The following is a 12,862-nucleotide window of genomic DNA, read 5'->3' on the forward strand; positions in this document are numbered from 1 at the left end:
AACCTAAGATCTACCTTCTCAGAAAAATTGTAAACATACGATTCAGCACTGTTAATGATAGGCACTATGGTGTACAGTAGATTCCTAGACTCATTCATCTTGCATCACTGAAACTTTATACCCGTTGACTAATAACTCCTAAGTTTCTGCTTCCCCCCAGCCCCTGGCAACCACAGTGTGTTTAGCCACAGTGGAAGAAAATAAACCTAAGACATGTTTTTATCTTCTTTGAAGTTTGTGAACTAAATAAAGGAATATGCCTCATTGATGCATGCTATGACTGTTTAGGGAAAGCATATTATTTAGTTGGTTTAGTTTTTACTACATACATTTTAGTAGCAATGATGTTATATCCATGTTAGGTGTTTACACCTTGATTTATCATATTACTAAAGTATTGGTTTTTCAAACTTGTAGCTGCTGATATGTTTTCCCTTCTTCCCAGCAGCAATGCTCCTTAGATCCACTTCAGCAGGACGTTTTCATACACTGATGATCAAAAGAGTCCATGATACATGGAATCTCAATCCTGATCGTAAGGTGAAACAATTCAAAACTCACTTCTAATTTACATACCTTCAGATGAGACAATATTGACCAAATTATAAATAAAACCGACCCTGGGATACCCAAGAAGATCATCCTTGAATTTTCATTCTCACTAAGATGTTGCCATGGTATTGGTGCTCTTTTATTTAAACTTCTAAAGAGAACAATAGAATTTTAACTATGCCGTGAGATGTATTAACAGGGATAAATTAGGATTTTGGAATTAACATACACACACTACTATATATAAAATAGATAACCAACAAGGACCTACTGTATAGCACAGGGTACTATATTTAATATCTTTTAATAACCTATAATGGAAAAGAATCTGAAAAAGAATATATATATATATATATATATATATATATATATATATATATATACTGAATCACTCTGCTGTACACCTGAAACTAACACAACATTGTAAATCAATTATACTTCCATTAGAAAAAGACAGCTACAAAAATAAATTTTAAAAACTGTTCTATGAAAATATTCATTTTCATCAATTTTTTCCTCCAATGAGACTCTTCTAGATTATGCTTTATTTAAATTTTAATTGAAGGTTTACAGATTTGCAGTGTGTGCTAAGTTTAATTTCTGTTTCAAGGATTCTGACATTTATTTTTAAATCATTACTTTGTGCCTGATTTACCACATTTTTTACAATGCATTTACCACTTCATATAAATTATACAAAGTAGTGGTTTGGTCTGCATCAGCTCTCAGCCACTGCTGTACAAGGCTTTTGGAAGAAAAAGGGAGAAATGATCCCATCTCTGAAGCTCATTTGGGGAGAATACTATATAAATTTGTTCTTACTGTAAGGTTGAAATCAATCTTGATTTCCTGTCAAATGTACAGGGATTTTACAATATAGTTCATAATAATGTTTAATTCCTCTAGGGTAGGAGTTAAGATAAACAAGTCACTGACAGTGTTTATCTATAAATATAGCAAATGGTGTGGGACTGAGGTTGGTTATTAATTCTGCCGACTTTAATTTCATGGTTATAAAACACAGTAAATCTCACTGTTTATAAAAGGTGGGAAAGAATCTCCAATGGGCTTCAGTAGCCAAGAAACCTTCTGTAACATTAATCTCTCTAACTGATATTTGGTATCCTCCTAGGGTGCAATATTTAAGATTGTGGAGTGACTGCTAGTCACATTAAAATTTTCACTGGGGTCATTAGCTAGCATTTCTGTCATTGATCTATTATAACTTTGTTAATGAGTTCCATGTGAGTGAAATTTAGTGAATGAGACGATTCTTTCTAAGTCTTGCTAGGTGAATGTTTAACAATTACTTTAGGCAGTTATATATCTAAAAGATAGCCTAATTAATCAAAATCATACCTTTTTTCTTATACAAAGATGAATTGTAATACCTAACTAGGCAAGATGTACTGAATAATCAGCCACTGTACATTATATACATTTACATTTAGGTCATGAATCTGCCTAAAATGTCACAAAATGCCATAAAATTAAAAAAGAAACAAAATAATTTAATCTTAATATTCCAATTTATTTAAATATAAGATTTGATTATGATCACTTACTTCCCTAAAAATCTGTATGCTTGGGCTTTCCTGGTGGCGCAGTGGCTAAGAATCCGCCTGCCAATGCAGGGGACATGGGTTCAAGCCCTGGTCTGGGAAGATCCCACATGCTGTGGAGCAACTGAGCCCGTGCACCACAACTACTGAGCCTGCACTCTAGAGCCCACGACCCACAACTACTGAAGTCCGCGCGTCCTAGACCCCGTGCTCCACAACAAGAGAAGCCACGGCAATGAGAAGCCCGCACACCGCAGCAAAGAGTAGCCCCAGCTCACTGCAGCTAGAGAAAGCCCGTGCGCAGCAACGAAGACCCAACGCAGCCATAAATAAATTTATTAAAAAAAAATCTGTATGCTTAATTTGATTGAAATTAATTCTTCCCTCAAAAAGGACCACTGTTATAAAAATGGTATTATTTGAAATAGCTCGATTTTTCCATTCCGACTTTCTAGTGAATAACAGAATTATTTTGTAACCACAAAAGTGAAAAAAAATCACAGCCTCTACCTCTATTGCTTTTACATTCAGAAGAGGTTGATTTTTCACTTCCCAAGAAGGTCAGACTTGTGTAAATATAGGATAATCTGATATGTGAGTTGGGGATTAAAACAATCTTGAACTAAAAATGTCTTAACTGTGTTGGAGGTCAGACTCCTTGAGAATGAGTTTTCAATGACAAAATCCTCAGTTACTTTTCTAGCTCTTGTATTGGGCTGTTTCTCCTGGACCCACTCTGAGAGTTTTATTACTGATCTGAAACAGTCTGGCTCCTGTGCTTTCTACCAATTAGTCTCAACATAGATCTCAAACCTTGGCTTCCAAGGAGCTGGCTTCTGACAACATCAGCCCTGGGTGGAGAGAGGCTGAATGGAACTGTTGGTAATATACCTTCTTATCTCCTTTCCTGCTCAGAGCCTCTTGTCACTCATGTCATTGGATGCAATACCCCGCTATTTGATACACTCACTTCCACAAAAAACTATCCAGTCAGATTTAGACTTCCAGGTCTCAAAATGCATGAAACATCTATAAAAGACAGCAAAGGCTCTCTCAAGTGGAGGCTTTATCTGTTCCCCACCCCCTTTTTTTAAGCCTCAAAACCCACCTGAACCAATTATCATCAAAGAACTTGGTTATTGTGTTATTGGTATGTTTGACATTCATATATGTGTTGACTTGAATCAAAACTAGGGATGATTTCACTTCAAAGTTATCAATAAAGTCACCTAAAATAGATTTATCAGTTAAGTCTACGGATTACATCTTCTTGTCTTATGAGTTGTGAACTGAGGGTGGAAATGTGTTTAGTAAAACATGGTCAAGAAGACAAGGGCCACAGAATGGCCAAGAGGATCCCTTTGGTAAGGCAAAAGTAGGTAAAAGCAATAGAAAGTGAAGGGGCTAAAAAAGGGGGACAGAATAGGGGAAATAGCAAAACCGGATATGGAAGTGTTTAGGTAGAGGCAAACAGTGTGATTTGTTTAAGGAGTCTCCTTTACGTACTTTAAGAATTCATAAATACTGTGGTCTTAGGGAAATGAGATATTGTTAAAAGCACATTCAAACAATCACTCTTGTAAAGAAGGACTCTTTTTCTGTATCCCAATGGTTAGCCTTAAATTACTGTTTTTTTTTTTTTCCTAGTCTATGTGTAAGGTACAATGAGCTGTCTTATAAAATGTAATCATTTTCTTAGTCATGTTTGGAAAAAACAACAACAACAACAACAACCACACAACTTCTATTATGAAATTATTTGATTAAAGGGTGAAAAAAGAGCTGTTAAAATTGAATAAAAGTACTCCCCATTTCACCCAAATCTATCATATTTTATTAAATAATGTCATAGAAATAAATTGTTGCCTTATAATACAAAGCAAATTACAACCCACAGGATAAAGATAATGCATGACTTTTAAATACTTTCATCTCATTTTCATTATTTTCTTTCAGATTATCTGACCCTGCATAATGTCAAAGGCATTGCATTGCATAAAGGAAAACATGCAAAGGAAATAACTCTCAGCGGATTTCATTCCCCCTTCAATGGTCAGTGAAAAATCCATCCTCTAAAATATTTTTAGTATTTGTTCTCTCTAAAAATCCAGTAATTAAAAAAAATCTTTCGTTTCTAGAAGTCATCTATGCTGTCATGTGCATGACAGTCATCTGTGGAATTCTTCTCTTGGTGATGGTCAAACTGAGGTAACTGGATGCAACTCAGAAGGGAAGGGCTAGAAAGGGACCAGCCCTGTGAAAGCACACTTCACAATGGCAGAGCTTACCAGGGCCGAGAAGGAAAGCTTCTCCATTAAGACTTAGGAAACCATTCTTAATGTGGGATGGGTACATGAAAACGTTACTCTGTCTTCATATGTAAGGTAAATGTGATCACAGGGATTCTTTCATGTTGCATTTTTTTTTTTTTAAAGAAATTCACGTTCTTTTATTTATTTATTTATTCATTTATGACTGTGTTGAGTCTTCGTCTCTGTGCGAGGGCTCTCTCCAGTCGCGGCAAGTGGGGACCACTCCTCATCGCGGTGCGCGGGCCTCTCACCATCGCGGCCTCTCTTGTTGCGGAGCACAGGCTCCAGATGCGCAGGCTCAGTAATTGTGGCTCATGGGCCCAGTTGCTCCGTGGCATGTGGGATCTTCCCAGACCAGGGCTCGAACTCGTGTCCCCTGCATTGGCAGGCAGACTCCCAACCACTGCGCCACCAGGGAAGCCTTCATGTGGCATTTTATAAGCACATATGCATTGTTCTCCCAATGAAATGGCTCCCAATCATTCCCCTCGTTTTCCTACAAAATCCAGATTGAACTTTGCTGCATGCCTTAATCAGATCACTTGCAGGATTAATCAGCTCATATAAGGGACCTGCTGTGTACTTCATACACTTTATACTTAAATGAAAATTTACTCTTCACTCTAATTTCTTATATGCTAATGAGCTTTATTCATATTTTACCATGTAGTTATTAAATGAGACATGTAATGAGGCCTCACTGGGTAACCTTAGAAAGACATATTACTATTGCCTGATGTTAATTCACTCTTTCCAAATCTTCTGTTTCCTTGGCTGCCTTCATTGTGAATGTGAGACCTCAGGTTAGAGATACATCAACTTCTAGATTTCTACATGTCTAGGGTTTAAAATATTTCTACTTATATAACACTTACAAATACATATAAAGTGGTGTTCAGTTGCTTAGTTTTAATTTTTAAAAAACCCTCATATTTAAATATCAATGCTGTTCATTTGCTTATTCATGATACAAATGTATACATTTTTGTATACAAAATGGAATACAAATATTCCATCACAGAGGTATAATTTGAGTATCATAAATGTTAATGAAGAAATATATATTAAGTGTGTATATACATATATATTATATACATACACATAAAAAATATACTTCTCAGTAAGATTAGGCCTGAGGGCAGCAGAGGTGGTGGACATTTCTCTGATCTCATGACGCTCAGAGAAGAAGAGTCAGTAAACTTGATGATGCTTGTACACATATGGTTCCTCAGACTCCAAGGCTTTGATGACCAGACAGATCAAGTGCAAGATTTAGTGGGGAAGGTGTATGGTGGTACCAAGGAGTTGGGAACGTGATGAGTGTGTGCTCTGTCTACAGACATTCAAACTTACTTATTTTTAAAAGTAATCCCAGCTAAACATATTCCCTTGTTGGATCCAGCTCCTCTAACTGTTTAATTTAATGCTGACCAATATCAATACCAAACAAACTGCTTCTCTCCAAGGCCTTAAAAGTTGTATTTGTATGAAAAGATATTCTTTGAGTTCCAAGATATAGTTTAAAGGCCAACAAATAAGAGTCAGTTTCAAGAGGGAAAAATAGCATTTGGAATTTATTAAACTTTCCTTTATTTGGTTTAAAATATTTGCGAGCATGGTTCAGTTACTGGGCCTGTCTAGATATTCCATCACAGAGGTATTGTTTGAGAGAAGCACAAAAAAACTTTCTAGCTTAGCAAAAATCTTAAAGGTTTTCAATCTTTATTTTTTAGTCACTCACTTAATGTATAAAGTTCACATCTGTCACCTTGTTTTTTTTACAGATTACTGTTGTGCCCCAGGTAGATAAGGCCTATGGCTATTCAAAATTTCATATATATCAGCTGTTATTTCACCTCCTTTCTTGCCCACAGAGAAAGACATATTCCTTTACTGGATGACAATGGGAGTGTTATAGGCAAAAATCTTGAATTGATTCTAATATGTATTTAAAAGCAAATCATTCATATTATATTTTATAATATTTTTATTAGTTATAAGATCACATTGTAATATATTATAATTATATTATACCATTATTATTATATTACATTTAGTTATCAATTATTTTCCATGCAATTTAAATTTGATCCTTACATGTAATCTGAAAGATCCAGACCCAGGGTTAAGAAATGACAAAAGTAAAAGCCATCATGGAAAGAAGGAACAAAACAAAACAGAAGCATCAGTAACAACAAAACCTGTGTTACCTCACATTGGAGATCAATAATACCTTCTTCATAAAGCAGGCTGCTTGCCACTCACCTGGTGGGCAAGTCTAATCCATGTGAATACCTTCTGCAGTAAAGATTAAGGATTTTGCATTTGCTCCATGTTATGCTAAATTAAAACAGCCCTAAATCTTCAAAGAAATTTGCAGCAAAACCAATGATTAAAGTTTAAATATTTGAGAAAAAAGACTATTTTTCTTTTCGAAAATGGTTACTTGGAGATCATAGTTAAGTGCATGATACTTAGAAAGACCATAGAATATTCTACTTTTGAAACTTTACATTCAAAAACTTAATTATCTTCCCCTCCAGGCATAGAATCCAACCAAAAAATAAGCACAGACACATTTGTAAAATCCTTAAAATAGCATATTGTTAACTTTTACTTTTACTTTTATATAGAACCTTCAGAATATCAAGTCAAAACAAGAGACCCTTCACCAATCCGAATACCTGGAGGACTCATGATTCATTGAGAGTCACGAATCATTAAAAATCACTTTCTTTAAAGCAAGTCTTTATAGCCAGTCAACAGAATATCCTATCCATTGTCAACAAAGAAAATGTTAGGATGGATTTAATGATATCGGATCATTAAGTATGTTCATGTAAGGTATAATAATTGGAATGATGTTAGATTTGTTTTTTCTTAGGAAAAAATTCAAGTATAAATTTACAGTGGTATCTTTGGACACTAGTATAGAATTACAGAATTACCCTTGAAGGCAAAAACAAGTGTTATTCTAAGCTACACTCTGCGTGATTTGTTTCATAGTAAATTTGAGTCCATATAAGAGTAATTGGTTGTATCATAATATAACATTTTATAGTTAGCAGAGTATTTTCTGATCAATTTTATAAATCCCTATTAACTTGCCAAAAGGAAACTGCTAATAAAACTATCCAGTATATGTGTCATTTGTATATCCATTTCCAAATCATCAACTACATCATTAGCATTAACTTTAAGTTTCTAAATATATTTGATTAGATGATTAGTCTTAAAAACCAGAAGTGATATCTTTGGATTTTTGTAATTTGAATACTATTGAACTGTACTTTGTTAACTTGATGTTTTTATGTCTAGCTTGAAAGATGTAAAGCAACTACACTGGCCAAAAAATCCATGTGCATTTCAATGATATATTTCATTTGTAAATTTACTTTTTTCCTATGCTAATTATTATGAACTTCTGCAATAATAAAGTAACATGATAATTGTTACTTTCTATATTGTTACTATAATGTTACTTTTGGCCTGATTTGACATCAGAATATAACTGTGAATAGAAAATTGTGGAAAAGATGTTTGTTAAGTTTTTGATACATATGTGCTTTTTAACTCTCTGCAATCACATTATACCCATTTCTAAGAACACACATGTGTTAGTTTTATCTGTAGTGACACAGAGACTCAAATATTCAAAAACAGGAACATATATTTAGTGATATATTTACAATTAAAGGTCAAACATTTTCTACCTGTTGGTATCAGATCTATTGCTCTTCACTATACTTCAGATCAAATTGTCTACATTAAATCAAATTTGAAGTTAACATTTGGCTATGTTTATTTGGAGTAATGGAAAAGCCATCCTTTATCTTTTCAAACAGGGAAGAATAATTTGGTGAGTCACAAAGCTCCTTCAAGGAGCTCTCCATATTCCAGTGGTTGCTAATTCTCTTAGTTATGGGAAGAGAATGTAGGTCTTTCCATCTCCAAATCACTGCCATTTATTGCAGGCTTGCTAATGCCTGGGAAAAGAACTGTTTCCTAGAAAACAGAGGAACGAAGTCAAGTTGCTTTTAGAAATATATTTGTGTTGAGCAGAAAAGGGGGGGACAGAGTGTGAAGTAATAACTAATAGTTAAAGAGATTAAGCAATTTCTCAAAGTCTCACACTAGTCAATATAAAAATTAGTAATTGAACACAGATATAGCAGATTTTAGAATCTTTTATCTTAATTCCTAAACTCTACTGCCAGTCACTTATCCCAGGTGTAATTGTGTCATTTTTGTACATAAACAACCAGGAAATACCTGTTTTAAATATTCTTCTCTGAAGTACCATCTATAATAACCTAGATTACATGTCTAGTAATTAGATGCTTTTACCTGTAATAAAATGTCTTCAATGATAAGGAGTACATAATATTTCCTATAACAAGAGGTCCAAAGCAGAACATCTCAAGGGTCGGTTGACTTAGCAGTTCAGTGATACCTTCCAGGACTCAAATTTTTCTTTTCCACCCTTTTCATAATCAATGAATGACTGGCACAGGTCAGACTTTATAAGAAGACATGGAAATATAGGAATTCAAATTGCCATAATTGATAGTCTAATCCCTGAATCACCTGAGGAAAGGGTGAATTTCCAAGTAAAATCAGAGTTCTACTTAGCAAGGATGAACAGGAGAGGGGTCTTAGGTAGGTAGTCAATAGTTTCTGCTACAAAAGTCTAGACTATCTCCTTTGTAAATTAAATGATGCCTCTCATGACCTCAAACAAGTAAACTGAACAGTTTGGGCTTAAGTTCTATTTTTCATTGGGCTCTTTGGAACTAAAGAGCCCAAACCTAAAACAGTGTTTCTCAGGCTGTCAAGGAGCTCAAGTTCTACCAATTCAGGATTTTTTTTCTATTCATTAATGAACACAATTCGTCTGGTAGAAAACAATATTGGTTGCTTTGTGTAGGCAAGAACATTTCATCTTCCAGTGAATTTTTTTCCAGAAACATGGAGATCATCCATTCGTTGGCAGGGGAAATGCTTGAAGTCTGTGCTACTGACTGTCAAGTTACAGGATCCGGTGAGTGATGAGGTAAACACTACTGCCTGGGTTTTTTGTGGGAACTGCCATCCAAGCAGAGGTGCACTTCAGAAGACTCATCTGTGTTGGGAACCTCTGCCTCAGTTGCACTAGAAAGTTTAAATAAATGTTTCCCAGATTAGTATTAGTAGACAATGTATTAGTATACAATGTTTCCAGATATTAATAAAATAAAACATCAGGGGTCCCTGATGCCAAATAAGTGTACCATCAGGACAGAAGGGTCATGCTTAGAAGGTAAAGGTGAGATACAAGATATGAAGAAAAACTTTGGGAAACAAAATTTCCACAAAGAAGAAATTCAGAAGTTATAGATGTTCTGCTAAGAGCAAGCTTCAGAGACACCTATTCTTTTGGGGTCATGCCATCAAAATTATTCTCTGCAAACATTAAGCAACTGGACTAAAACAGTAGAATGTAAAGGTGTTTAATGGAAAAAAAAAATTGTTAATGTCCCTGATACCTCAATAGTAGAGGTCTTCCGATGTTTGAAGATCAGTTTTGAGGGATTTGGAAGAGCGAAATCGTTGATGGGAACATGAAGATTTATCTAGCCTTTCATGTTTGTATTGAACCTTGTTAGAACCGGGGGCGGGCAGAGGGGGGTGTAGGAGTGAGGATCAGAAGTGAGCAGAAGAGGGAGTGCTCAGCATTGTTGACAGAAGTATTGAAATTCACGAGGATTGTTCATCGTACAAATTATAAGGTGTATTCCACCCATGATGGTAGTTCTTATTTCAAGCATACAGCTAGGTAATAAAGAAAACAAAACATCATTTTACACATTCATCTGGCTGTCTTACAAATACTGTAAATTTCTTTCATCACAGGTATTAATCCTTTTTCCATATTTTCTCCCTCCACTCCTGCCATCTTTCTTTCCTCTAATTTTTTTCAAGTTTCATAAAGGATGGGAGGGAAACAACCTCAGGAAAGGAGAAATCAGTTAGCAGCAGAATACTGTAAAATGGCTAACAAAGAGACACTGCCCATAAGAACATTTAGATCCATGCTTTAAGTCATTTCACATCCCATTCTCTTTCACAAATGCAGTTCAAGTGAAATAACTTATAAAGTAACATAAGTACACTCCTTATCTCATAAGCTATCAGCCTGAAGACAATTAGACATCGAAGGTGATACCACCTCACACTTGTGAGAATGGCCATCATCAAAAAGAAAAGAGGTGAGTGTTGGTGAGGATGTGGAGAAAAGGGAACCCTCCTGCACTGTTGGTGGGAATGTAAATTGGTATAGCCACTATGGAGAACAGTATGGAGTTCCTAAAAAAATAAAAATAGATCTACCATATGATCCAGCAATCCCACTCCTGGGTATATACCCAAATGATATGAAACCAGAATCCTGAAGACATATCCACACTCCCATGTTCATTACAGCATTATTCACAGTAACCAAGATATGGAAACAGCCTAAGTGTCCATCTATGGATGAATGGATAAAGAAGATACACACACACACACCCACACACACAGGAATATTATTAAGCCATAAGAAAAGGAGAATCCTGTCATTGGCAACAACACGGAGGGAACTTGAGGGCATTATGCTAAGTGAAATAAGTCAGAGAAAGACAAACTCTGCATGATCTCACTGATATGTGGAATCTAAAAAAAGCTGAACTCATAGAAACAGAGAGTAGAGTGGTGGCTCCCAGGGGCTGGAGTCTGGACAAAATGGAGGGATGGTGGTCAAAGGGTATAAACTTCCAGTTATAAGATGAATAAGTTCTAGGCATGTAATGTACAGCATGGTGACTGTAGTTAACAATACTATATTTTATACTTGAAAGTTGTTAGAGTAGATCAGAAGAAATGGTAATTATGTGAGGTGATGTAGGTGTTAACTAACCCTAGTGTGGCAATCATTTCTCAATATATAATTGTATCAAATCATCACATTGTACTTCTTAAATTTATCCAATGTTTCATGTCAATTATATCTCAATAAAGCTAGGGGAAAAAAAGAATTAATCTTGATTTCCAATCATGTCCAAAAATACATGTTTGAGTCTTTGAATCATTCAGTAGGAAAAAAAAGAGAAAGTAGAGAGAACTATTAGCAAATAACTTATATTTTTATATAAATATTCAGAAAATTGGTAAGAATAGCCAGATTTTGGTTATGGGACTACCAAACCTATGGACTAAGCATGAAGGGAACATTGTTAGTGTGGGTGTCTGATGTAATGCATGTAACCCATGTTTGGACAGGCAACACCTAGAGAAGTTGGCTTCTGCCAGTTGCATTTCAGCTTATTCATCTTCTTTGAGTGACTGGGAGACAAAAGTATACAAAGAATAAATATTAAAAACTAAATATTTAAGGGGTTGAAGAAGACAAATAGTCCCTCTTATCTGTCAGGATACTACTTTATAAGTCCACATTCTCATGCTCTGCTGCTCAGAGTATGTTGCTTGGGGATATTCTTTGTTATTAAGACTCTAAATTTATGATAGTGGCAGCTCTAATATTTTAATTGGTAACTGGCCTCACATAGGAACATATGAAACAGGTCTGAGTAACCAAAGCAACTTTAAAAACAGGAAAGGATACAAACATTATACTATTGCTTTACAACATATTATAGCATATATGTAATGGTAATGGATATTTACATTTATTTATTCATTGTCTGGTCTCAGAAGCCTCTATTCCCCTGATGATGAGAAACATATCTTAAAGTTACCAAGAAAGGTAACCAAAATGCTTATTCACCTGAACTCGGTCCTCTTGGAAAACGAATCAGCTATTTTAACTTTGAATTCCCAGTTCGAGGACATCTCACCTCTTTCTCTCCTCTCCCTCTCCAAGAGGGTATATTTATGAATGTAGAGTATGCTTAGGTATATGCGTGCTGCCTTCTGTATCATTGCTGGTGTCTGCTGTGAGTGACTGTCCTGTCTGGTCTCTGGTCACACTGCAGCAGAGTCTGCTGAGGATGGCTGGTCCACCCTGCTACTTTGGGTACCATGGTACCTTGTCTTGGCTTTCAGTTTTGAGGCTCCCATATATGGCAGCTTTCTTCCTCTTAGGCTGGGCCTCTTCTGGCTCCCTAGAGAGGGTCTCCACATTCTTGCATTCCTCTGAGGAGCAAAAGGGCCGTCTACTTTCTTTGCACATGGCTATATTATGCACTATTTTGTTGAAGCTAACTTCAAATCCTTCCTTCAGTCATGGCTCCTGTCCTGCTAGAGTTCCAGTGCCATGCAGATTCGGCAATATAATTAATGTACAACTTTGCTGAGAGGAAAGAAGTAAGGCCTCTTATACTGGGATTTTCCCCAAACTTATATGGGTGTAAGCATTGTTCCTCATTTCTGCCCTGGTCCCTAACACCCAGTGAGATCCCC

The 12,862-nt window shown here is 35.7% G+C and overlaps 2 protein-coding genes across 2 annotated transcripts in view; one reads left to right on the forward strand and one right to left on the reverse strand.

Annotated features, from left to right (window-relative positions):
• GFRAL (GDNF family receptor alpha like) overlaps window positions 1-9,408 on the forward strand; it is a 59,853-nt gene extending 50,445 nt beyond the window's left edge. Inside the window, 5 exon segments of the mRNA XM_059937539.1 lie at window positions 4,071-4,166; window positions 4,253-4,322; window positions 7,060-7,078; window positions 7,080-7,265; window positions 9,391-9,408. Coding sequence (XP_059793522.1) covers window positions 4,071-4,166; window positions 4,253-4,322; window positions 7,060-7,078; window positions 7,080-7,133 — 239 coding nt within the window. The 3' untranslated portion in view covers window positions 7,134-7,265; window positions 9,391-9,408.
• Window positions 9,409-9,490: 82 nt separating this feature from the next.
• HMGCLL1 (3-hydroxy-3-methylglutaryl-CoA lyase like 1) overlaps window positions 9,491-12,862 on the reverse strand; it is a 155,307-nt gene continuing 151,935 nt past the window's right edge. The window contains exon 9 of the mRNA XM_059937541.1: window positions 9,491-9,577. Coding sequence (XP_059793524.1) covers window positions 9,569-9,577 — 9 coding nt within the window. The 3' untranslated portion in view covers window positions 9,491-9,568. The remainder of the gene's footprint in view (window positions 9,578-12,862) is intronic.

This window comes from Balaenoptera ricei, chromosome 11 (assembly GCF_028023285.1).
Source record: "Balaenoptera ricei isolate mBalRic1 chromosome 11, mBalRic1.hap2, whole genome shotgun sequence".
Taxonomy (NCBI): Eukaryota; Metazoa; Chordata; class Mammalia; order Artiodactyla; family Balaenopteridae; genus Balaenoptera; species Balaenoptera ricei.